The sequence below is a fragment of the Aquarana catesbeiana genome, linkage group LG01 (genome assembly GCF_042186555.1).
Source record: "Aquarana catesbeiana isolate 2022-GZ linkage group LG01, ASM4218655v1, whole genome shotgun sequence".
Taxonomy (NCBI): domain Eukaryota; kingdom Metazoa; phylum Chordata; class Amphibia; order Anura; family Ranidae; genus Aquarana; species Aquarana catesbeiana.
Window position 1 is genome coordinate 664,514,393 of NC_133324.1, and position 27,988 is coordinate 664,542,380.

At 40.3% G+C, this 27,988-nt stretch overlaps 1 protein-coding gene across 2 annotated transcripts; it reads right to left on the reverse strand.

Moving 5' to 3' along the window:
* Window positions 1-728: 728 nt before the first annotated feature.
* GIMD1 (GIMAP family P-loop NTPase domain containing 1) lies at window positions 729-27,058 on the reverse strand. Of its 2 annotated transcripts, none has more exons than XM_073605303.1 (3): window positions 26,963-27,007; window positions 22,153-22,630; window positions 729-1,321 (listed from the first exon to the last, which is right to left on the reverse strand). In XM_073605303.1, exons 2-3 carry the CDS (start codon window positions 22,537-22,539, stop codon window positions 1,052-1,054), a joined length of 657 nt encoding a protein of 218 aa, XP_073461404.1. In that variant the 5' UTR covers window positions 22,540-22,630; window positions 26,963-27,007; the 3' UTR covers window positions 729-1,051. The 2 variants fall into 2 exon arrangements, with proteins under 2 accessions (XP_073461404.1, XP_073461319.1); XM_073605218.1 differs by having other exon boundaries at window positions 733-1,321; window positions 22,153-22,546; window positions 26,963-27,058.
* Between the last annotated feature and the right edge of the window lie 930 nt (window positions 27,059-27,988).

A 27,988-nucleotide genomic window follows, 5' to 3' on the forward strand; every position in this document is an offset into this window, starting at 1 on the left:
CCTTGATAGACAGATCACCCATCCAATTCTGGGACGGGTGATCTGTCTATCAAAGCTCCCCAGACAAGGGGGAGGGGCTGTACATGAGGGCGCGTGGTGGGGAACACACAGCTATTGAAATGAAAGCCGTTATGTTCCCCGGTGCTCTGATAAACCAGGCGGCGGCTCTCCTCTCTCTTCCCCTCCACAGGTAGGCTGCACTGGGGACACAGACTGCACTGGGGACACAGGCTGCACTGGGGACACAGGCTGCACTGGGGACACAGGCTGCACTGGGGACACAGGCTGTACAGGGGACACAGGCTGCACTGGGGACACAGGCTGCACTGGCAGACACAGGCTGCACTGGCGGACACGGACAGGCTGCATTTTTGGGCATGGATAAAGTTGTTGTTAATATTTATTTTTATAACTTAATTCTGCATAAAACATTTAATCGTAATTTCATGAGATAATTTATGAGGGCGTGTTTAGGGGTGGAATTAGGGGCGGGGCAGGGTAGGGTAGGAGTTGGGCGGGGCAACTGGTGGCGAGTAACCCTTGAGGCCTGGCTAGTAGCTCAGGACATGACATTTTGAGCCCTGCTGTAGACATTATTGGAACAATGTTACAATGTTTTGAAGTACAGTGGGAAAATATAGTACAGTTTAATGCAGTGCATGTAGAATTTTGCCTGTTTGTTAGACATATCTTTTTAGATGGCATTCCCATATGCCTTTTTATGTACAATAAATATAAGTGTCAAACTGGTTTATCAAATCTATCGTGTAAACCCTTGTGGTTATTCCAAGCCCAAACTCCTTGTGTGAAATAAAACTTTAAATTAAAAGAAAATTGTTTGCTTTCTAAAATGTTGAGACACATTTATTTGCTAGATACACTCAGATTTATATTTCACAGGAAGTATATTTACATTCTTGGGGTAGTCATCAATTTTCATTAGTTGTCTTCCGAAAAAGGTACAACTGGTTTAAGGGTAAGAGATAATGGGTATTCCACTCTATATTGATATGTCCATCCTTGTTACCTTAAGGAATGTATCATAAGCTGGTCAATGCTTGTTGTTAAACTGCACAGTCTGGTAGCTGTTTTGCCTCACGAAATGTAATATTTGATTGGCAAATTCGGTCTGTTCCTCATGCAGAGTTTTGTTGGTTGGGTCTCTAAAAAAGTATCGGCCATGTACATTCTCCAGGAGAGTTGACAGCGTGGAAGGAGCAGACCGGAGAAATTCGTCTTCTGTCATTCGCACCTCTTTGAAAGCATCTCCATGAGTGAAAACCACTGCTGTGAAATGTTTCCATTCTGGGCCCAGAAGATTCTGCACAAAATGAATTTATTACAAAATGCTCTTGTTTATATATAAATAACAATGAATGCTCAATGAAAACCAAGTCTTGCTTGAGGGGACTTTTACCTCTTACCTGAAAATATGTTTAAAGAGGGAAGTATGTTTTTTTTTTTTTTTTGTTTTTTTTATATTCATACTTACCTAGGTGGATGCAGCATCAGCCGGATGCTGCAGCTGTCCCCTGGCGTCTCTGCACCTAACACTGCCGATGGCTCGGTCCTCCCAGAGCGGAGAGATGCTGCCTGTCAACCAGCATCTCTTCTGCTCTGATCCTCCACACTCACTGGAGCGCTAAGCTGTGGAGGGGCGGGGAACGGCTGTCTCAGCGTCTCGCTGAGACTGCCATCAGTGAAGTCAGCTGGCAGATCCAGACTTCGGAAGTCAGGATGACGCGCTGCCTCGACTGATAGCAGTGACGTCAGTGGAGAGTAGACTTCAGACCTCTCTCCGCTGAAAACAGGTCACGGGAGTGCAAAACGAATTGCACTCCTGTGACCCAGAGGAGAAGCTCAGCCTAAAAAGCTCAGGCTGGACTTCTCCTTTAAAGTACAACTAAAGGCAAAACTTTTTTTAAAGTTTTGGACAGAGTGGGGAGGGATTTGAATGCTTGTCAGTTTTTTTTTTTTTTTTTTTGCTGTTTATGCCCCCCTTTCTATTTGTCCTGTTTACCATTGTCATTGAAAGTGAAAGTTAAAGAAAATCCCAAATTTTGGGTTGTCCCCAGAAAAGTAATAGAGGGGAAACTAATTCTGGTGACCTGGTGGTCCTCAATGAATTCCCTTAATTTGCAGGGATTTTCTCTCACTTCCTGTTTCACTATCGGAAAGGAACTGAAGGTAAATCTCCACAATAGAACAACGATGGCAAAAAAAAAAAAAAAAAAACTGACAAGAGGTTATACTTACTCTATCCAAAATATATATAAAAAAAAAAAAAAGTTTTGCCTATACCTCTACTTTAAAGCAGAACTCTAGGCAAGCAGCTAAATTCACTGTTGAATACATGTGAGTTTAACATGAGTTAACACACAGGAGCATTTCAAGTTATGTACAACCAAACTTCCTAGGTTGCTGACTACACTTTTCTCTGCTGCAGTTAAAGTAGAACTATAGGCACAACTTTTTTTTTTTCATGTTGGTAAGGAAAAGTTATAACTCCTGTCAGATTTTTTTTTCGCCATCTGTGTCCATTTGGGGAGAATTCCCTGCACTTCCTGTCCCATAGCCAAACAGGAAGTGAGAGGAAATCCCTGCAAATTAAGGGATTCCTTGGGGATCCCCTCGTCAACAGAACTACTGACACTTATGGAAGATTTCCTCTCTATTACGGGAACAACCCAAAATGTGAAATTTTATTTTATTTTTACTTTCACTTTTAATGGTAAAGGTGAGTCCCCTTAACTTGAAAGAAGCAGCAGAATGTAAGGAGGTCAGCACCCTGTTATCTCCACCTGTAAGAAAGCTTCCGCTGTTAGACTGATAGCACAGTGTAGTGCAGAAGAGTCTTATTGATGCACACTGCTACCCCTCCTTCCCAGGGTGCAGCTAAATTTTGAAAACAAATATAATGATGGATAGTGGGACTTATTAGCTGTTCTTAAAAATGTATATCAAAGTGGATTAAATAGCAGTTTATTTTTAATATAAACATCCCGCGTTAAGCTTAAACAACAGTAATTATCCAATGTCTTTAAAAATGTAATGCATGTACTGTCATCTAATAGCTGAATCCTTGTAAAAGTTGCAGCAGATCCCAGTGGTGCATTGTTTTGGTTTTACTCATAACTATTATATACTCAGTATTAAAATTATCATAACTACATAATCACTTTTCTAGTTAACAAACTAGACTGTGCATGCAAAATGGTTTGTCATGCAAAAAAATTTTCACTGTTGGATAAACATAAGATTATTTTTTGTTGTATTTTCATTGATTTATGAGTGTAAATCATTATATGCTATAAAGGTTAAAACAAATGAACTGTATTATTTAAACAGACCACAGTCTAGCACTAATCAGATACTTCTGCTTTTGTTATGTCAAATGTTCATGGTTACTTCTGCTGAGTAGTTGCATACCAGCATTTTCTGCTTTTACAGATATTAATGTATAAAAAGTGTTGTTCAGCAGTTTTAATTTCAGATGCAATGATTCTTTAAAGGGTAACTCCACTTTTGTGAGACCAAAAATAACATAGCGGGAAAAAAAAAAAAGTAGTATATACACTCTGTCTCATAAAGTGTATAGCATACACTCTATAGATAAGCAGTGCAGTGCTATAAATACAACCAGAAGACTCAAATGTTACTCATAGCATAAATATAATAAAAAGTCCCCTTTAATGTAGAAATCAGCAAGTTGATAGAAAAGAGGTCTCCTCTGCGGTGGTCTAGGTGCTCATAACAGTTCATACAGTGCAATTCAATCCGTGATTCCACCACCAGCTAGCCAAACCGCTCACCTCAGCAATTGGACCCCTGAGCTAACAGATGGGTCAAAAAGGCATTTACCACTCACAGTGGGCATAGATGGAAACTTGCATAGGCAGACGGTCGCACGATACTTTGGAGACGGCACTCAGTTATTCTCAATTGGTGATCAATATTCACATGCAATATAAAAATGAATATATAGTGCACACTTTGTGGATAAAATAATTACATTTATTTGAAAGTCAGGTACTTACATACAAAGCACTATACCCTAGTGCTGGGATAAAGGTATAAAATGACATCATAGGATAGCATCAATAGAAAAGGTGGCTGCAATGATGTCCAAAGGAACTCCCGCACGCGTATCGTCTGAATCTGGACTTCCTTACCGCTGAGGAAGTCCAATGTACATAGATAACCCAGAGGGGAATGTTTTTTTCTGAACAAAAGTGGAGTTACTCATTAACCCATTGGTGCAGAACATACGCAAATATGCGGCTCTATTGGAATGGGCTTTTTTCAATGGGGTCGCTGTGTTGCGTTTGTTAAACAATATGATTTTTTATATTAATCAGACATAACATTACATGGGACAGTCTATTTAGTAGTTGGTGATAGAAACAGAAATCTGATTACTGTCAGGTTTGGCTTGAGTGCATACTTCTCAAACAAATGCTGTTGGATACAGTGGGGACGTAAATACCATTGTTCTATTCAGTTTGAGCAGTATATTGTCTCTATAGCTACAGTAAACATGTAATATATAACCTATGGTATGTTTGATAGAAGAGTGCCATCTTGAGGTAGAATTTGAGAGTGCATCTCTAATTGAAGGACAGTGTTGTCTTTCTGTTAGTCGGTTGTTATGGTAAACAACCTGAGCTATATAAAGGTTGCTAGGCATAAGCTGGACAGGACTTGCATCATGCCTTAAGACCGGAGAGGAAATGTCTGTAACCAGCCATTGAAGAAGAAAGATACCTGATTTCCAAAGCCACTGCCAACTAGGTCCTCCTTGTCAAAGGAGATCACAAACACACAGTAACTGGGTTAAGTAACTTTTAAGCATATTTCTACTGTTACAGACCATAGTTTCTGCTTATTTGCTTGGCAACTTGGTTGATATATCTGTCAGTCTTGTTATGTATTCCTAATATTGTAATAGTTTTGTATGTACAGCATTTTTGTTCAGTAAAAGCCCATTTACACACTGCAGAGGTCTCGGCTTCCTTGCTTATACCGCAAAGTAACCTTGCTAGATAGATGCAAGCGAAACAGTCGCATATTTTCATATCTGACTTTGTGCTGCACGGCGCACTCCCAGCACAGAGACCAGAGTCTGACTGAATGCCCTGGGCCCCTTACAAACGATTGGGACCCGGAACTCCCAATTCCAGGTCACCTGATCGCTGTAATAGCCTCTGATTGGCTATCACAGCGATCAGTCACTGTGAAGCCCTCCTCTATCTGAATGGAGGAGACCAATACATCGTATCTCTCTCTGTCCTTGCAGAAAGAATAAAAACGGTATGTAAGTAAAAAAATAAATAAATAATAAAAGAAATTTAAAAAAAAGTACCTAGGTCAACGTGTGATTTAGGTAAGTACCAGGGTTAGTGTTTAGGTCAGGGTCAAAGGTTAGGGTCGGTATTTTTTTTTTCAAATTAGTATCAATGTCTGTGTTTTTCTAGGTAGTATAAAAAAAAAAGGAAAAATGTGCACTGTTGCTTCTGGGCTGTACTACAGGTACAAACAACTAACATTCACATATGTGGTATTACTGCAATCGTCAGGAGCAGGAAAATTCATTTTGGGTTGTTCCTTGGTGGAAGGTCATGGGAGTAGCAAGAAATATACAGCTAAATTAAAACATTTTGGGCCTGTTTTCCTTTGATAATACAAAAAATCAGGAGATATCCATTACCATTTACCACTAAATGAAAGCCCAATTTGTCTTGAAAAAAACAAGGCATAATCCACCTGGATGCACAAAGTAGTTGTGATGATATGTACGGTTTTACTAACACATGTCAAAGTTGTAAAATTGTGCTTAGACAAAAACATTTGTTTTACCCTTAGGCGCGAAGGGGTTAAAGTATAAGTAAATCCAATCACTAAAATCACACTTTAGCTTGTTACTGTTGTTTTAGATTTAAAGTCATTTTTACAATGTTAAATCTGCTACTTTCATTGAAATAATTAAATCCCATACAGTTAGGAATTACAGGTGCTTTGAAGCCCAAATTAACCCTAAGGTTTTATACTCAATATGCAGTTTGGCTTTGTGTACCGCTGGAGACTTGGACTGTAAGAGCAGCGGTCTGACTCCAGTGTGGTGCTGACACATGCAGCTTTTACATTTCAAAATACATACCTCAGTAAAAATCATTTTGAAAAAGTACTGTTTTTAACGTTTGTGTCTCCTGAGATCTCCTTTCACATCCTGACCTATAAGTGGAAAAATGTGGGTATATACTGTGCTGTCACTAGAAACATTTAAATAAAGCAGCAAACATCACCAATAGACAAACAGCAAAGAAATAAATATAAAAGATGCTGCGCTAAAATTATATATATGTATGTGAGATCTATATCAAGAACTCGCATAAGGTAAACAATGACGTGATCATAAATGACATAGATATATAAAAAATGTCTTTTAACCAGTGATAATGTGAATCTTGCATGGACAGTATCAATTTAGGACGTTGAAAAATCCAAAAAGAGACAGTCCATACAGAAGGCAGAAACCTGCTTGGTGTATCCAAGTGATGAAAAGTAAAGTGCTCAAAAGGAAAAAATGCTGGCAACACCACCACCCTTAGGAATGAGGCTTACCAGAACTCACAGACCTGAAGAGGCTAATACCTCTCAAGTCGTGATTAGCTTGTAATTGGTATCCAGAAGGATGTGGTTGGTCCCTGCTCCAAAACAGTTACCCCAGATGACGTCTTTGAGGACGAAACGCGTCGGGGGACCATACCAACAACATTACACTATCCCTAGCATCTCTACAAGTCTGTTTAAAACCACACAAATGTGAGTGTTTTTAATCCTTGTTTATGATTAATAAAATATCTCTTGACAATATCACACTATGCAGTGTTTTCTCTGATATGGTTTCCAACGCATGAATACGTGGATATCTGATGACCGCCCCCCTCCTCCAACCTTATTGTACATCCTTGAGACCCCATTGACGCTACACTGTCTGAAGCATTGATGATCGTTTTGGAGCAGGGACCAACCGCATCCTTCTGGATACCAATTACAAGCTAATCACGACTTGAGAGGTATAAGCATCTTCAGGTCTGTAAGTTCAGGTAAACCTCATTCCTAAGGGTGGTGGTTTTGCCAGCATTTTTTCCTTTTGGGCACTTTACTTTTCATCACTTGGATACACCAAGCAGATTTCTGCCTTCTGTATGGACTGTCTCTTTTTGGATTTTTCAACGTCCTAAATTGATATTGTCCATGCAAGATTCACATTATCACTGGTTAAAAGACATGTTTTATATATCTATGTCATTTATGATCACTTCATTGTTTACCTTATGCGAGTTCTTGATATAGATCTCACTTACATATATATAATTTTAGCACAGCATCTTTTATATTTACATCCTGACCCTTTAGACTCAACAGGAAGTAAGAGAGTATCTTTCCGATGTGAGTGAAATCCCCTCTTTTACAGCTGTCATGGGAACAATAGTCCCTATTATAAGTTTTTCTCTCTATTCCTTTTTTCTGTAGTTGTTTTCCCTGGTAATCTGGACAGTAACACTCCCTGTCTTAAAGGAGAAGTACAGCCAAAGCTCATTTGGCTGTACTTCTCCTGGGGATCACAAGGGTGCAGTTTGTTCTGCATTCCTGTTACCCGATGTCAGCTGACATCACAAAGCCAGTCCAGGCTCGGGCAAGATCGCGACAATGAAGTTGTGATCCACCCACTTGCCTGGGCCACCACCCGACTCAGCCTCTCAGCGAGCCACTGAGAGGCTGAGCCAGCCACTCCTGCCCCCTCCACAGCCCAGTGCTCCAGTGAGCACGGTGGGGGGGCAGAGCAGAGATCTGTGACTGCTCAGGGAGCTGTGAGAACCAATCGATTGGTGGCGTCTGATCGCTCAGTTCTCAGTATTAGAGCCGGCGGGGGACCGATGCTGCATCCACCAAGGTACTTTAAGTATGATTCTTAAAAAATAAATAAGTAAAAAAGCCATAACTCTTTTAAGGCGACTGTGGTTTTTTTAATAAAGCAAAGTAACTCACTGCTCACATCATTCACCCTCATTGAAGAAATAAAGCCGGCCATACATGGATCTCCCATCCCTCCTGAACTGGTTGAATTCTGATCCTTGCATAGGCTAGCCAGTTGTACAGAAGTCTATCTATCGATTGACTTGTGTACAACCAGCCTGTTGGTTTTTTCCCAAATGATCAGTCCCACCGGCTTTAGCCAGCAACACTGATCATTGTATTCTCCCAGCAGGGAAAACTTCTCAATGTCAGAATAAAATACCACAGCAGGAAGGACTCCCCTATCCACTTAAAATGTGTGGATAGGAGAATCAAAATAACATGCATTCATCTTTATGCACTGCTAAGAATATTAGGAATGTTTGAATGTCTAATGTAAAATGTATATGCTTGGCGCCTTTCTGTCTCAGCTGGGTGGTGGGTTGTCTCACCCTGACTTTTAAAGTGGTACTAAAGGCAAAATCAAAAATGACTTGTATGATGTAGTCTGTAACTCCTCCTGTAACTGTTTTAGCTGTTAGTCCTTCTGTTATTTTTCAACTTCATTTTAAAGATCAGGCTCTGCAACAAAAGTGACAGAGCAACCCTTTTCATCGTTTTCAACACAGAGGAAACCTTGAAATAGCTTTCAGGTGTCGGGGAACCCCTGCTAAAAATTACTATATCTACAATTCATGATACATTAATGCAGGGCTTTTTTTCAGGGGGAACTTGGTGGAACTCAGTTCCACCACTTCTGGCTCAGACCCTTTGGTGCCTGCTCACCACAATCACTTGTAAACACAGAAGTCTGGTTTCTGTGTTTACAAGTGACAGCTCTGCACTTTGTATGTAAAGCAATCCTGGTATTTAATGCCTTTTTAAGACCCTCCTACTGTTTTCGTGAAATTTGACTGAACACACCCACTATTTGATGTGATTTTGAGGGTGTGTGTAGGGGGAGGGGTTTTGTGGGGCCGTGGTTAAGTTCCAGCACCGATTGTTTGAGAAAAAAAGCCCTGCATTAATGTGATGGTTACTGGGAAGAATGCTTCTTACACTTGTGGTCATTGGGAAGCTATATCCCCTTACAATAAGCCAAAAAGTTCAGTGGTGTCAGTGGGAATATATCTGAGAGGCAAAAATTGCTCATTGCTCAAGGAACCCCTAGAAACCTCTAGAGGAACCCTAGTTGAGAAACCCTGAGTTAGGGAGTTGAGACAAACCATTTAACATTGACAGGGGTGTTTACATTGGTCAGCTTTTATTCATCCAGTTAAAACCTTTATCCCAAAAGAGAAAAAATATATTTCTGTAACTGCTTAACCACCTCCCGCCTGCCATATTGACAAATGACGGTGGGCGGGATGCTCTTTTGTTCTCACCATGATTGCGCACAGCGCGGCGATCGTGGGCTCACTGTGTCACTGGGACACGGCGCGACACTGATGTTGGTAAAGAGCCAATGACGTGGCTCCTTACCCATGTGATCAGCTGTGTCCGATCATGTAAACAAGGAAGTGCCCGTAATCGGCTCTCCTCGCCTCACACTGACAAAGTGTGAGGCAAGGAGAGCCGATCAGCTGCATTTTCTCACAGGGGAGACCTGTAGAGATTATCAGTTCAGCCCCAACAGTGCCCAGCAGTGATGCAAGTCAGTGCTGCCTTTCAGTGCCCATTAGTGCAGCCTATCCGTGCCACCTATTAGTGCTTATCAGTGCTGCATATTAGTGCCTCCTCATCAATGCCACCTTATCAGTGCCGTCTCATCAGTGCAGCCTCATCAACGCACATCAGTGCAGCCTCATCAACGCACATCAGTGAAGGAGAAAAATTACTTATTTACACAATTTTCTAAAAGAAACTAAGAAAAAACTTTTTTTTTTTTTAGCAAAAAATGAAAAACCCAGCGGTGATTAAATACCACCAAAAGAAAGCTCTATTAGTGGGGAAAACAATTATAAAAAAATGTATTTTGGTACAGCATTGCATGACCGCGCAATTATCATTCAAAGTGTGACAGCGCTGAAAGCTGAAAATTGGCCTGGGCAGGAAGGAGGTAAAAGTGCCCAGTAGGCAAATGCTTGTTCTGGTAGAAAAATGTTAAAAAATAACAGTAGGATCAACAGGTAATAAAAAAACCTGAGGAAGGTTAGAAAAGAAAAACAAAGAGTACTTTGTAAATGCCAGTGACAGACAGCATTATATATGTCATTTTTTATTTTGCCTTTAGTATCAAAATGTAAATGTAAAAATGACAAAAGTGTATGCATTCATCTCTCCTAAACAAGCCAAAAACATTTTTTGAGATGTCTATAACGTGAGGAGTGCAATATGGGTAACCTTAGTGTTCCCTAGAGCACATTAGACGGGTCTCATGCTTTTCCTCAAAACCTTCTATACAATATTTAAAAATCATATTTTATTTGAGGGTGCACATTCTGAAGCTTGCACGTACTCGAAATAATACATAGAAGTTGACATAACAGGATGTGATCACGTGTCTCGGCTACTTCTACCATGTGATTAAATGATTGTATCCAGAAAGATGAAAGCACGGCTCGCATTTCATGATCTTTAAAATGTTTTCATTTTTAAACAAATTGTGGAAATTATGAAACCCAATACACTCTGGTTCTGGCACAGAATTGTACAGACACTGCAATAAGAACATATGTTACACTAGAAAGTACACAAACTTTAGAAAAGTTATGATGTTTTACTACATGAAATCTCATATTTTGGACATAAGTATAAAGACATCATTGTAAGTGTCCCACGCTTCGCGTTTGAAGTTTTCAAACGGATCATTTAAGCCCTTCATAACACCATTCATTTTGAATTAGCCTCTGCAGTATGATTTTAGTTTTCATCATTAGGGAAAATAAAAGCATTTTAGCCAAAGTAGCATTTAGTCTACTGATCCTGCCCTATACACATATACAAATCTCCTGTGAAGGCCAAATAGTCAAAGCTTTCATATAGTGGTTCATTTTTACCATGTTCTATAGATGTAAGTTACATTCTCGCTTGTTGCTTAACCACTTGCCTGTCAAGCACTTTCACCCCTTTTCAGCCCAGGCCAATTTTCAGCTTTCAGTGCTGTCTCATTTTGAATGACAATTGCATGGTCATGCAAAACTGTACCCATCTGAAATTTATATCATTTTTTGGAGACAGATAGGTAATTTTTCTTCTTCAGTGCTGCATATTAGTGCCTCCTCATCAATGCCACCTTATCAGTGCCGTCTCATCAGTGCAGCCTATCAGTGCCCATCAGTGCAGCCTCATCAACGCACATCAGTGAAGGAGAAAAATTACTTATTTACACAATTTTCTAAAAGAAACTAAGAAAAAACTTTTTTTTTTTTTTTAGCAAAAAATGAAAAACCCAGTGGTGATTAAATACCACCAAAAGAAAGCTCTATTAGTGGGGAAAACAATTATAAAAAAATGTATTTGGTACAGCATTGCATGACCGCGCAATTATCATTCAAAGTGTGTTCTATAGATGTAAGTTACATTCTCGCTTGTTGCTTAACCACTTGCCTGTCAAGCACTTTCACCCCTTTTCAGCCCAGGCCAATTTTCAGCTTTCAGTGCTGTCTCATTTTGAATGACAATTGCATGGTCATGCAAAACAGTACCCATCTGAAATTTATATCATTTTTTGGAGACAGATAGGTAATTTTTCTTCTTCACTGATGTGCGCCGATGAGTCTGCACTGATGTGCAAAATTGTTACAAAATTTTGCACATAGGTAATTTTTATTCTTCACTGATGGGCACTGATAGGCTGCGCTGATGTGGCTGCACTGATGGGCACTGGTGTGGCTGCACTAATGGGCACTAATAAGCTGCACTAATTGTTACTGATAGGTGGCACTGATATGCTGAACTGATGGACTTCGATATACTGCACTGCTGGGCACCGATATGCTGCAGTGATGGGGCTACACTGATATTTAGGGCACTGATGATCAGTGCCCTGATTATCAGTGTAAGTGTGCCCTGTCACAGGACCACCACTTATTGGTTTTCCTTTCCTCAGACAGTGACAGCGTTGAGGAAAGGAAATGCCGATAACCAGCATTTGTTTACATGTGATGAGCTGCGATTGGACACAGCTGATCGCATAGTAAAGGACTGCCTTGATTGGCCCTTTACCTCAATATGTGATCAGCTGTGTCTGAGGGACACAGCCATCACAGAGTGTGCTGGGGTGGGGGTTCTGGGAGAGAGGGGTAAGAAAAAAAATGGTTTAAAGCTTAGCTTTGAAAAAAAAAAAAAGCTTCTTTATAACTTTAGTGACCTAATTTAGCTGTAATGAAGTACGGTACGTCCCAAGTTGTGCAAGCAGTTTGATTCTGTAAAAATCTTCTGTGCAGTGAATGCAAGACAGGTCCCTTTCCCGTTGCTTAACTTCTGGTGCTGTAATGGTCCAGGCCATCTGTGCATCTTCATTAACAAGTCCCCCGATAGAGAGCTGCCTCCCTCTTCTCTCCTCCTCCTGAGTTTTTAGTTTTTTCATTGATTTCACTGCATGTAACACAGGGGTTTTCAAACTACGGCCCCCCAGTTGTTCAGGAACTACAATTCCCATCATGCCTAGTCATGTCTGTGAATGTCAGAGTTTTACAATGCCTCAAGGGATGTGTAGTTCCACAACAGCTGGAGCGCTGTAGTTTGAAGATTCCTGATGTAACAATCTGTGAATGGGGAAGGGGGGGGGATCATATGATTGATCTGGCTCTACCTTATTCATAGATCATGTTACATGCAGTTTAATGTGGAACATCTGAGCACCATAGTCCTAAAATGCTTTAATTCATTTTTAATATTCAAAGCAAACTCACCTATCCATCCATGACCTCTTGCTTTATTTTGTTGATAAATCACTTTGAAAAATACCCCCTAGCCTTTCTGACAGTGGCCATCTTGAGTAAGGGCAGATGATTCATGTAGCATTACTTCCTGGAATCCACCTGCCCTTAGTTTGGACATGCAAGCAGGAGAGGGTGCGCTTAGCTGACAAAGCCACTCCTGCCATACCGAAGACTCTTGGGATGTATGACATCATTTGCCTAGGCCTGGAAATCAGAAAGTAACTGAGGAAATGTAAAAAAAAAAAAAGTTTAAAACAAGCAAATATGATATACTTTCCTGTCCATTTACTCATTCTAGCAGCATAAGGATTAAAAATAATCAATGTTAACTGATAGAGTGAGGTTTGAAACAACTTTTCACATTGGAAGAGGGGGTGGCCCCTTGTCAGGTAGCTTCTCATCTGGGTTGCCAATCGCCAGTAAATTTACTGACAGTTTGTAAAAATCTGTGATTTTTTTTTTACAACTGTCAGTAAATATCAGGGGCTGATCATTTCATGCTGTGTTGACTTTTTAAGCGTAATCATGCAAATTACTTTGTTATGGGTATTGACAGTGTTTCCATATCATGTTTATACTATTCAAATATTCACTGTGCTAGTTTTCAATAGGAGTTATGTAATTTTTCAGGTTGCCAGTAAAAACAAGTGCCCTGTCAGTAAATGTCCCATGTTTTGCCAGTAAAAAATACTGCGGGAGGTTGGCAACCCTGCTTCTCAGAAGACTTGAATCTATAGTAGTAGAAGGCAGGAAGAGGAACTGTCATCCCTGCAGAGAAGATTTCTACAGGATCCAGCTGACTGACAGACTTGGGACATTGGGAACTATTGCAAAACATTGAAGATTGGACTTTCTAGATTTGCATCAACATCCATTGTGGGGTTCCATCTACGACTTTGGACACCTGCTAGCTTTTTCTCTTTTATAGAATTCCAGCATAATGATTATATAGTAAGCCCCCCCCCCCCTTTTTTATATGGTTTCGTTATCAATTGCACGTCAATATCTGTAAGCCCCCAGGGCTCCTTGTGTCGTGGGTCTTCCTAAGCAGGCATGTGACCACCTGAGCTTACACACTTAACTACCTAGTTTAGTTATGCTTTCCATCCATTAATGTTACACACGCTCCCATAGTTGGTGGTCTGCTATGGATCAACGGAGAGATCTCCCGCTGAGCTGGCGAACAGAGGCGGACTCCGTGGCAGCTTTTAACTACGTGTAATAGGTGTCTTAAAGCTCCTGATGAAGCCCTAGGCACGCAACATGTCGAGCTAAGCTACATTATGCCACAATCAGAATACATCAAGCTTTGTGGAATCATGTATAACGGTTCAGGATGGACTGTAATTATCCTTATTAAATGCTATTATTGATGTATAATTAGTGGTGTTTAATTTACTCTACAGACATTAATCATTAGCGTGATTTTTAAATAATTATTGTTTCCTTTTAATCATGTTTAAATAAAGATAATGAATTTTAAATATTGGTTACTGTTGTGCCTATAAAGTCCATTCTTCAATGTTTTGCAATAGTTCCTCAGGACGTGGCACATTTCTACCTTGGTATCCACAGCACCATCCTGTGGTGATACTAAATAACTCAATTTCAGACTTGGGACATACTTCATTAAAGGTAAGTTAGGTCACTAAAGCTATAGATAGAAATTTTGATTTTTTTTTAAATGTTTTGTTCAGAGGTGTGCGCACAGGGTGTGCCAGGTGTGCCTAGGCACATCCTAACCACCATGTGCAGCACCAATTCTCCCTACTACCTGGCCTCCCCTGTACCCACCCTCCCTGCAGCACTTCTGGCTTCCAACCTCTCCTCCCGCGCGGGTTGCTCTGTTTATTTTGCTTTAGTTTGTGAAGAACAGGAAGCTGCTCAGCACAGTGCACCTCCCATTCATTCACTGTCCGGTGCAGCTGAGGCTGCAGAGAAAAGGACTGAGGAATCTCTGTGCTCAAAAGTGAGACATCAGGGGTTTGTTTAGACCTCTAATATTTCGCCAAAGCCCTCCAATGGAGCTCCTAAAAAAGTTGTAAAAAAATTATTAAAAAAAAATTGTAAATAAATAATAATGTAATAAATAAAATTGTAAAAAATAATAAAAATAAAAAACTACTGACACCATGCTCTGTCCTATTGACAAAGTTCATTGCTCTACTGACTGACACCGTCCACTGCCCTACTGACAATATACACACACGTGTGTTTGAGCTCTGGGGTGCACACCCTAATCCAATAGGTTGCGCACACCTATGTAGCATGCTTTTTTTCCAGTACTATAAAGTATTGGCGTCACTGGGACCTTTGCACGCTTATATAGCACCTATAGGTCCTACAGGTCAAGCAAGCTCACTATTTAGCTGACACCATCCTCTGCCCTACTGACAAAGTCCATTGCTCTACTAACTGACACCATCCACTGCCCTACTGACATTATACACACACACACAAGTGTGTTTGAGCTCTGGGGTGCACACCCTAATCCAATAGCCTGTACACACCTATGGATTTGTTCTAGCTAATTATGAACTATATTATCCAGAAGTCCTCAAATAAAACATCTCGCACTCACAAGTCTTTATTTAGAAGGCACGATATTCCAAAAAGTGAATGTTTAACACAACATGCAGTTCTCTAGCAGAGAGACTCAAGGTTTTCTATCCCAGTGGAGGACACAGATGGCTCATTTTATTCTCTCAGTCCAACTGAAAAGCTGAGAGGATGATTCAGACAGTAAAAATATCACTTTTTAAGAAGTCATTCAGCAGAGGTGTTGATCCATCCATAGTGCTTCTCCATTTACCGTGTGTACCTACTAACGAGGTGTGTGTAAAAAAGTACAGTACCTAAACCAGCATATATTTTAACTAAAACCTAAAATTGTTGAAAACGCTCACAAAACATGTTTGAAACTGAAAAGGAATTAAAGCAGTATTTAACCCAAAAGCAAGCATTTATTGTAATGCAGCTTACCAATTCTTAGATGTGATGGCTGCATTTGCTTTCTTTTTTATACTTTTTTACTTCTGTTTTCATCTGGTGATCCAGCCAGTAAGTCTGATATTTTTCAAAAGAACAAGCTCTCTTGCAGATGTATCATTGTACATGGATGAGACAAACCATTCAAAACTGACAGGGGTGCTTACAATGGTCAGTTTTATTTATGTAAAACCTTTAACTCAAAAGGAAAAAAAAATGTTGCTGTATCTGCTTACTAAGTGTTAGCTGGATTTCAGCTTCAATTTGTTAGTGTATTTAAATCTACTAGTTTATCTAAAACTCTCCTCCCTCAGACTGACAATGCTGCTATTCAAAGGTGCCTACTGTGCTCCTTTATCCAGGGTGGGGGCACTCTAAAAGAGGAGGTGTGTTACTGGCCGGATCACCAGGGGAAAACAAAGATAATAAAGCCTAAAAACAGAAAATGAATGCAGCCACCACATCTAATGATTGGTAAGCTGCAATATACATTTTTGGTTTTGGGTTTAGTACTGCTTTAAATACAAATACACAGACATGATGAAAAAAAAAAGTTCTGTTGACATTACAACTAGCAGAAAAAGTAAGAATCAATGGCAAATGCATTCTTTGTATTAAAGTACAAAAAAAAACAACTTTTAAAAGTTTGCACTTACATGAGTGTAATCTCGATTCTTCTCTCTTTTTCTCTCCTTTTAGGAGACTCGGCGGCAGTGAGAGCCATTTGCTCCTGCTGCTTTCAATCAAATCCAGTAAGGAGGGAGTGGGGAGACGGGACCAAGCCAAGCTATATGTGTCTTAAGACGCGCATGTCTGCCCCCATAGCAAGCAATTTGCTATAGGGCCACACAGAGAAGAGGAGTAGCTGACTGTGCCGGGGGAACCCCAGAAGAGGAAGGTCTGGGCTGCTCTGTGCAAAACCATTGCACAGAGCAGGTATGTATGACATGTTTGTTATTTGAAAAGTCAACAGTAAACTTACAATCACTTGATCAGCCAACTCTAAGTGAAAATGTCCAAATTGGTCCCAAAGTGTCAATATTTTGTGTGGCCACTATTATTTTCCAGCACTGTCTTAACCCTTTTGGGCATGGAGTTCACCAGAGCTTCACAGGTTGCCACTGGAGTCCTCTTCCACTCCTCCATGATGACATCACAGAGCTGGTGGATGTTAGAGACCTTGCTCTCCTTCACCTTCCATTTGAGGATGCTCAGTAGGGTTTAGGTCTGGAGACATGCTTGGCCAGTCCATCACCTTTACCCTCAGCAAGGCTTGTGGTCATCTTGGAGGTGTTTGGGGTCATTACCATGTTGAAAAACTGCCCTGCGGGCCAGTCTCCAAAGGGAGGGGATCATGTCCTGCTTCAGTATGTCTCAGTACCTGTTGGCATTCATGGTTCCCTCAATGAACTGTAGCTCCCCAGTGCCGGAAGCACTCATGCAGCCCCAGACCATGACACTCCCACCACCACGCTTGACTGTAGGCAAGTCACCATCACCCATCGCCACCATCTGAACCAAATAAGTTTATCTTGGTCTCATCAGACCACAGGACATGGTTCCAGTAATCCATGTCCTTAGTCTGCTTGTCTTCAGCAAACTGTTTGCGGGCTTTCTTGTGCATTATCTTTAGAAGAGGCTTCCTTCTGGGACGACAGCCATGTAGACCAATTTGATGCAGTGTGCGGCGTATTGTCTGAGCATTGACAGGCTGACCCCCACCCCTTCAACCTCTGCAGCAATGCTGGCAGCACTCACATGTATATTTCCCAAAGACAACCTCTGGATAGGACGTTGAGCACGTGCACTCAATATCTTTGGTCGAGCATGGCGAGGTCTGTTCTGAGTGGAACCTGTCCTGTTAAACCATTGTATGGTCTTGGCCACCGTGCTGCAGCTCAGTTTCAGGGTCTTGGCAATCTTCTTATAGCCTAGGCCATCTTTATGTAGAGCAACAATTATTTTTTTTAAGATTTAAGATGGATGTCACTTAACACCTACCACATATCTAAACATTGTTGCTGACCAAGTACACCCCATCATGGAAACGGTATTGCCTAATGGCAGTGGCCTCTTCAGCAGGATGATGAGTCCTTCTACATGGCAAAAATGGTTCACAAATAGTTTGAGGAACACAACAACAAGTTCAAGGTGTTCACTAGGCCTCCAAATTCTCCAGATCTTAATCCATTAAGCAACTGTGGGATGTGCTGAAAAAACAAGTCTGATCCATGGAGGCTCCACTTTGCAACTTACAGGACTTAAAGAATCTGCTACTGATGGCTTGGTGCCAGATACCACAGCATACCTTCAGAGGTCTATTGGTGTCCATGTCTCGAAGTGTCAGGGCTGTTTTGGTGGCCAAAGGGGGACCTACTCAATATTAGGTGGGTGGTTCTAAAGTTAGGGCTGATCAGTGTTTATATATATGTATTTGGGGTTCTGAATCATTAACCAGCTTTGTCTGGCAAACAAAAAAGCCTATCCTCTTCTTCAGCAAAAAAAAATAAGACATTCCATAATGCAGCTTTGGCTTACTGGCATCACACACTTGTCCTACTACAGGGTTTAAAGTTCCTACCTGCTCCATGGGTCTAGAAAAGGTCATAGCAGTTCAGCAGCGTATCAGTAAACAACAGCCCACAGCCCTATAACACCCTGGGGTTGGTTTTCTAAAGGCAAATAGACTGTACTGTATTTTCCCAAGAGCTTAGTAAATGCGGTGAAGCTCTGCTGATTTCCATCATCCAGTCATGTGCAACCAAAATGCTGTTTTTTTTTTTTACCTCCTTTGCACCTGTTTAGGTATTCTATACTGCATCCACTAAGCTTCACCACATTCACTAAGTTCTGGGGAAAAGTGCAACTGCACTTGCAAAGTGCATTGTCTGTTACCTTTAGTAAATCAACCGAATTGTATCCTACTCCACAAAACACCTCATCAACCCCTGCTGGCTGCTTCCTGCCCTTTTAGATCTCTCTCGCAGGTGAGTTAATCCTGAGTATTTAAAACTGCTTCTGTTTTTGTCCCCCTTAAAGGGACCACAACCCAAACAATGGTGACACATATCTACCATTCAGGAGCTATCCCTGGTGTCCTGTATGAACTGTACTAATATATACAGTATATTAGAAAATGCAGTGGAATCTCCTAAAGAGAAGTCCACAGACTTTCCAGCTCCTGAGGTGGCCCTCCACATTATCTTGATGGAGAATAACTAAAGGGACTTACAAAACTTCATGACTATGTTTTGGCTTGCTCATGGTTTTAGAAGTGACTGGTACTAGTCGTGTTAATGTACATGATGGTGAAAAGGATGATTTTATTATATTGTGCTTCTACAATTGTAGGCATCGCTAGGTCACAATTTCTATAATTTCAGCATTGTTGTGTGCTGTTGGAGTCTGCTAGAGTGTTGTTCAACTTATGTGTTATTAGTAGCCTGTCCTTCTTCATTAAAGAAGAGTTTCAGTGTGCCCCATTTCATGGATGACCAGAATCCATATCATTCAGAGAATCTGTACAGGCTATAGTAAATTTTAGAGAAGCGCAAAATATTAAGACAATATGGAGCCTTATAATTAATCATGTGGGGTATTGTAATTTATATTACAAAGTTTCATGGCATGTCCTATTGTCTTGAGTTCCTCAATCACATCCTCTGCCTTTATACTGTTTGCAGCTTAAGGGCTCCCAGCATCTGCAATTATAGTGAAAAACAGCAGCTAAATAGCCAACTATTACATCATGTAGGGAGTATAATTAAGTAAAAGAAAGGAAATTCCAAATTGCAGATTACTGTAGATCCTTGATGAGTTTCTTTCCGGTTCTGCTGACCATATCTTTACCTTGTAAATACTTCCATGAAAGCATGTCTTTTCCAATAACTTTTTTGGAAATTGGAAGCAAAGTCTGCCATCATCCATCACTGTACTGCCGTCTGGAAACCTGAATGAGCTGAAAGCACTGTCATTTTTCCCTCTCTAGAACCGTAGAAATATTGTAACACAGTAATGTTGTTTTCTTCCCGTTAGAAATCAAAGTTTTTATACATGGCAGCTGTTAATATTTTGTACATCTATTATTCTCCTGTATCTTCCACTATTCATGCTAAAAACAATCTTCTAGCCTTGACATAAAGGGAGCTGCTCTGTAAAGGGGGCACTGTGATCTAAAAGGGGACAGCTCTGTAAAGGGGGCACTGTGATGTAAAGAAGACTGCACTATAAAGGGGGCACTGAGATATAAAGATTACAGTGCCCCTTTACAGGCAATCCCCCTTTATATCACAGTACCCCAATACATTACACTTAGTGGCCCTAGCAATCACAGCCTCTTCCATCACAGTGCCCCTTCAGTCTGCCCCCTTCCTCTCTAATATCACTGCTCAATTCCAATCTGTGCCTCTTGTTTACAGGACTCCTACCTTTGGCAGGGCAGAGGCTGTTATCAGCCAGTGAGTCCTCTTCTGGCTCCCCTCGCCCACCCAACTGACAATGTAATCCTATCAGCAGGGCAGGGGGTGGGAGGTGCTGCATATCTGGATGGAGGGTAGGAGCTTGCCCAAAAGACTCCTGCTCTCTGTCCAAATCTCCAGCTTCTCCCTCCCCCTGCCCTGCTGATGATCTCCTTGGCTGGGCAGGGGAGCCAGTAGAGGACATACGGGCTGATAGCCTCTGCCTTGCCAAAGGTAGGAGTCCTGTGCAGGGAAGGCACAGATGGGAATGAGGCATGGCTGTACAGCAGGAGGTGAGCAGCGACCATGGTATGTAATAGCCCTGTGCAGACTGCGGTCGCTGGTCACTTCCTGCTGTCTGGTCCAGTCATCAACAGGCCACAGATCGGCACCGGTCCGTGCCCGGGGGTTTGGGACCCCTGCTGTAACATTGTTCCTTTATAGTTGGGAAGTCAAGCATTTTTCATTAGTTCTGGAATCTGATTCAGTATTATGTAGCGAGTTACCTGATAGTGAAGCCCACAGAGACTTTGTGGACTGTTATGACATTATAACCTCCAAGCGCAGGCCCACCGCATCTGGTGTGAATAGAGCCTTAGCTTTACTCTTCATCATGTATCAATGTGCCATGACTAAGAACTTTATATTGTTCACAGCCACCATTTAGACTAAAACTTGCCCTAAAACATGAAAGTTGGAATCTGCACGTTTCATTCAGATTGGTGGTTTGATAGTAATACCAGACATTCTTATTTTAAAGTTGGTGTCCCCAAAATGTCTATCTGATGTCATCTGTAACACTGTTAATTACGGGCATGTACAACAGTGCATACAAATGAAAAATGTTGCAGTGCTTACATTACCTTTTCATCACTAGACCCCAAATCTAATATGCGTGTACGAATAATTAATTATGAATTCTCTAGTATTATAAATCCAAAGATACAACTTTCTATCTACCTACTACATGCCTCACTTCCATAAATAGGATTTATCGATATAAGGTCTATGGAATTAGTGACACTGTGTGGGCAATTCTTCTGTACTAAGGGTTCTCTCTCAACAGTGATTGCAGTGACACTCATAGGATTAACATGACAGCTTTCATCTTTATAACATCATAGAAATGTTCACAGCAGCACACACTCCTACCGCATGTGGTTAGAGACATTCCAATCTGATGAAAAGGCCCCAGAGATAAGTAAGTATTAGGGAGCTGTGGGAATCTGTGGCCAGGAAAAACATGAGTGATATAAGAATACGTGTGCATATACATTATGATATTGAAATTCTCATTTAACACTAATGTTGTTTTAAGGTATAATATAATTTTCCAGTCATCTTGTGAACATCACCCTCTGTGTTTTTGGAAAACCATTTAGGAACAACATCATTACAACGTAAAAGGTCACGAATTTGATTTTCAAACACATCCAGCATTTTCTGTCTCTGTTTTAGCACCCTAATACCATTTGACAGGGTGTATGTGAATGGTGTAACCTGGCCTGGCCTTACTGGGAATAAGTAAGGTAGAGCTCGTATTAGCTGTTTCATCTGGCAGCAATTAATTTCATACACGATTTTGAAACACGGACAAGGCAGATCTCTCGATAAGGGATTAAAGATAAAACTGCAAATCTGCAGGGCCTGGCAGTGGAATGTACAACAGCTACACATTTCTATGTCTCTTTTCTTCAGTTTCTCAAAAGAATTGATAAAGACATGCACACAAAACAGACAGGGGAGAGGATTGCTCACCCTTAGAAAGTGATAGAAATTACTCATCTCATTACAAGAATTACCTCGGCTAATTTGACAGTGTGCTGGTTATCTTCTTCGCAGAGTGGAATGTCTGCCCTTAGGACAAGTAGGGCCATATGTAACCCCTGCGAAAAGTACTGCGAGAGGGCTTTTCTCACTCTCTTCTTCACCTCGTTCTGGCTCAGGCTGCTGTGAGGGATACCAGGTGTGTCTAGCACCTGCAGTTTAAGGCCCAGCTCCCTCCCCATCCGACGAATAAACTTGGGCATTCGTATTCTGCACAGTCGGCAGTCTTTGGTCACGGAGTGTGGGAAAAACTTGCTCTCAAATTCGTAACTTCCCAGCAGGCTGTTTCCGAGAGAACTTTTACCACATTTCGTCTTTCCCAGTAGAAGCAGATTAATGGTGATCTCATTATTACCCTCCATTCCTTCTCTGTCAAAATAGAGTAATCACAGGACAGATGTTAATATCAGCAACTTCAGGATTTATGGCTTGCAGGTTATATCCAAAGAACACCTATAAACAACCAGATTTATGCCAAGCTGTTAGATGTAAGACTCTAGGTCATAACAACGTTGCATCCTGAGGACATGTGAAGACTATTTTATGATGCTCTTCAAAAACAATGTAAAAAATATATAGGTCCCCATGCTACCCCACATTTTACAGCCCAATTCCCACTGTGATTAGAGAGCATACATTGCCTATGATGAAAAGTGGATATACTATGCTGTGCAGTGTGAGCAAAAGAATAACAGAATAAGAAATTGTAATCTTATTACATTTTACCATATCCCTGTGTGTGGACATGCTTGAATGCCACGTGTTTTATATAGTGGTGTTTTTACCAAGTCATTATTCCTAATCATAGCAGAATTAGTTCTAGCATATACCAAACAAACACTAGCCAAGTGCCTATCTTACATATTGTTATGTTAGCTAAATTAAAGCATTAAATATAAAAAAATAGTTGGGCAAAAAAGTATTTAGTCAGCCACCAATTGTGCAAGTTCTCCCACTTAAAAAGATGAGAGAGGCCTGTAATTGTCATCATAGGTATACCTCAACTATGAGAGACAAAATGTGGAAACAAATCCAGACAATCACATTGTCTGATTTTTGAAAGAATTTATTTGCAAATTATGGTGGAAAATAAGTATTTGGTCAATATCAAAAGTTCATCTCAATACTTTGTTATATATCCTTTGTTGGCAATGACATAGGTCAAATGTTTTCTGTAAGTCCTCACAAGGTTTTACATACTGTTGCTGGTATGTTGGCCCATTCCTCTATGCAGATCTCCTCTAGAGCAGTGATGTTTTGGGGCTGTCACTGAACAACAGGGACTTTCAACTCCCTCCAAAGTTTTTCTATGGGGTTGAGATCTGGAGACTGGCTAGGCCACTCCAGGACCTTGAAATGCTTCTTAGGAAGCCACTCCTTCGTTGCCCGGGCGGTGTGTTTGGGATCATTGTCATGCTGAAAGACACAGCCACGTTTCATCTTCAGTGCCCTTGCTGATGGGAGGAGGTTTGCACTCAAAATCTCACGATACATGACCCCATTCATTCTTTCATGTACACGGATCAGTCGTCCTGTTCCCTTTGCAGAGAAACAGCCCCAAAGCATGATATTGCCACCCCCATGCTTCATAGTAGGTATGGTGTTCTTTGGTTGCAACTCAGCATTCTCTCTCCTCCAAACACGACGAGTTGTGTTTCTACCAAACAGTTCTACTTTGGTTTCATCTGACCATATGACATTCTCCCAATCCTCTTCTGGATCATCCAGCAAAACTCAGATGGGCCCAGACACTGGCTTAAGCAGGGTGACACGTCTGGCACTGCAGGATCTGAGTCCCTGGTGGCATAGTGTGTTACTGATGGTAGCCTTTGTTACGTTGGTCCCAGCTCTCTGCAGGTCATTCACTAGGTCCCCTTGTGTGGTTCTGGGATTTTTTCTCAGCGTTCTGGTGATCATTTTGACCCCACGGGGTGAGATCTTGCATGGAGCCCCAGATCGAGGGAGATTATCAGTGGTCTTGTATGTCTTCCATTTTCTAATTATTGCTCCCACAGTTGATTTCTTCACACCAAGCTGCTTGCCTATTGCAGATTCAGTCTTCCCAGCCTGGTGCAGGTCTACAATTTTGTTTGTGGTGTCCTTCGACAGCTCTTTGGTCTTCACCATAGTGGAGTTTGGAGTGTGACTGTTTGAGGTTGTGGACAGGTGTCTTTTATACTGATAGCAAGTTCAAACAGGTGCCATTAATACAGGTAATGAGTGGAGGACAGAGAAGCCTCTTAAAGAAGAAGATACAGGTCTGTGAGAGCCAGAAATCTTGCTTGTTTGTAGGTGACCAAATACTTATTTTCCACCATAATTTGCAAATAAAGTTTTTCAAAAATCAGACAATGTGATTGTCTTGATTTGTTTCCACATTTTGTCTCTCATAGTTAAGGTATACCTATGATGACAATTACAGGCCTCTCTCATCTTTGTAAGTGGGAGAACTTGCACAATTGGTGGCTGACTAAATACTTTTTGCCCCACTATATATATATATATATATATATATATATATATATATATATATTGCAGCTTACCAGTGTACCAGTTTTTAGTTGTGGTGGTTGTTTTTGTTTTCTTTTTTCATCTTTTATTTACTTTTATCCCAAAAGGAAAAAAACAATCTGTTGCTGTGACCGCTTATAAAGTGTTAGCAGAAGTTCAGCTTTAATTTGCCAGTCAAGCCCATTTAAATCTAAAGTCCATCTAAATCTGCGAGTGCATCTGACGGTACCTTCTGACCAGATTGACAATGCTACTGTCCAAGGGTGTCTCCATTGCTCCTCCATCCACAGTGAAGACACCCAAAACAGGACGTGTGTTACTGACTGGATTACCAGGTGAAAATAAAAAAAAGCCTAAAATGGAAACTAATGCAGCCAAGAGAGGTAAGCTGCAATATATAAAATGGGTTTAATACTACTTTAAACAAAATAAAATAAGATAAATGACACTACAATTATTAACTTGTATTGTTATCTGTAGCCCTAGAAACCATCCAAATCTGCCAGCTCCCCCTCTGTCTAGTAATGTTAAAAGAATTAATTCACTAAGAGCCTATTTTGGTGGGTTTTGGTTTGTTTAAAAAAAACATAAAGTTCAGGCACTAAACCATAACAGTACATATCCTATAGGAGTAGCCTTTTGTGCTTGTAAAAAGCCAGCAGCTCTACAGGAACAACACCAGGAGTGATGTAAAGCAGTCATTAGCTTTGATACAACATGCGCACATGTGGTTATTGTGTGTTTTTAATCCTATGAATTTACATAAAGAATAACTGCCCGATTTTACAAGACTGTCTTATGGGTTTACAAATATATTGTGGTACAGTGGTATATGTTTGGAACTTATATATCAAGTGCAGTGATATGAGCATGCCCAAGCGCTTGCTGGGAAATTTGTATTAAGATTTTGTTTGTTTCCAACCAATTTTCCATTCCTATGCAAGTCTATGGGAATATGAAACCCACTTGCTTCAGGACAGATGCTGGTTAGATAGAGGTCAATTCCAAATCAAATGCACCATGTCAGTGGTTCAAGGTTCTTGACACTAACAGAAACATAGGCAAAAGGTAAGGGGGGTAGATTTTGTTCAATGAAAGTATAAGAAATATGAATTTGGAAGGAACTGACTGATTCACATCATACTGCTCAATAAATTCATACATCAGTCTGCAGCCCATATCTGTTTGATAAAACACATCGATAGTGGGCTTATCTAATGTGGAGTGAAAAGTACAGTGATTCATAGCAACCAGCCAAAATCACCTTCATAACTAGACTAACTCGGAATGCATGGGTTACTACACTTTGTACTTCCTTTTAAAATTAGCCCACAATGTACTGTAAGTAATATCTGAATGAAGGAAATCTTTTATTAAAAGGTTAGTTCACCTTTACCAAAAAACTGCCTACGCAGATCAGGGGTGTCTGTAGATTTAAGCACACTGGCTAAATTGAAATAATGTTGCTACAGGTGTAGGCCAATTATGTACTTTATGAAACTTGACTGAATACTTTGAAGATAATGCTAAAAGGCCTAGTTTTTATTGCTTCCTTTCACCACAAGACTGAGCTCTCAATCTGCATTAGGGGAGAGAAAGAGCATGTGAAGGAGTCTGAACTTGAGAAAACGCTCACTCCTGTGGTGGCAGAGGTGAGCAGTAAAGACTAGGCCTCACTAAGCAGGCTAGGCTTTGTGAGGTATGTAAATGGCCTACACCTATAGCAAGGTCATTATATAACTTTAGTCAGAGCTGCACAGTTTGTTTTTATCTACAGAAACCCCTTACCTGCAAAGGCAGTTTTTTTTTTTGTAAAGGTGAACTAACACTGTAATGTTTACTATTAGATGGCAATGTACACAGAGGTCCAAGGCAGTGAAAAAAAAACTTTCCTAATCAGTATTAGCCCGGTGTTATGTGCTATTCCATATTTTTATCATATGATTTCTTTTTCCATTTTTTTTATATTTTTCACACTCCAAGGATCTAAAAAGTCAGCGCACAAATGCATTAAGCAGCTGTTGCAATTAAACAATCTATCATATTATGGTTACATATCATTAGAGTACTATAATACTGAAATTATAAATGTAAAATAAGGAGCTATTAGCAGGTGCTCCCATCCATACTGGAAATCATATTTGCACATACATACACTTAGCTAGATAGGACAAATACATTTCTAATTATTAGTGCATGTGATGATTTATTGGAAATTATAGTATTTAGGAGCTACCTAAAATTATTAAAAAAGATTTAGTTCTCTCTGCTTACCGTGCGTCTTGAACAGTGTGAGATGTAGAGAATGAACTTTAGCACAGAGATGATGCTATCCCTGGTACCATACTCAGGGGAGTACAGAATCTTTGTATTGGTTAATGTGTTACAAAGGGATCAAAGTTTAATGAAGATAAGTATGCACATGTACAGCAGACACTGAGTTTCTCAACCCACTCCTCACAACTGTCAATAGACAATCCAATAACATTTTCCTTCACACAGGTAAAAATATAACATAATAATTTGCTTGACAGGATGCCTATTCCATAAATGCTAAAGTGATCGGCTTTATCAAATACAAACACCCATGTCTTTTTGCCATAAAAGCTCCATAAACACTTTTACTATTGTTTATTAAATGCTTAAAGAAATTATTATTATTGATTAGCTTATTTATTTTAGGTTATTCTTTTTGATTATTCCAATTTCTTTGTTGCTACCTTGGACTTGTTGCTAATTTGGCATCAAAACTGAATACATTTGTGTCTGGATATTGGTTTCAAAGACAACTCACAAGAGTCTCCGCTGCTTAAATAAAACTCAGTCATTTTCTCTTTTTCCTTTTTCTCACAAACAATGAGTAGTTTAGGCCATGGGAAGATGAACCTCTGCAATAATAATTATGTTCAGTGGGTGGGTTTAAAGGGACATTGCTAGCCACATATGCCTTGGGCAATAGAATCTAAATGCAGTCTTGAAGGTAATTGATGAACCTTTATGTCTGCTTTTCCTTTTACTTTTTCATGGTTCATTTAATTTGGAACATCATATGTGAAAATTCTCTGGAAAACATAATAAAAACCTTGGTGATTTTTATATTTCTGATAGTAAAACCATACAAAGCTTAAAACAGATAAGCATATGTTTTTGATAGGCATACAATATACATATATGTGTGGTATACAGTTGTGCTCATAAGTTTACATACCCTGGCAGAATTTATGATTTCTTGGCCATTTTTCAGAGAATATGAATGATAACACAAAAACGTTTCTTTCACTCATAGTTAGTGCTTGGCAG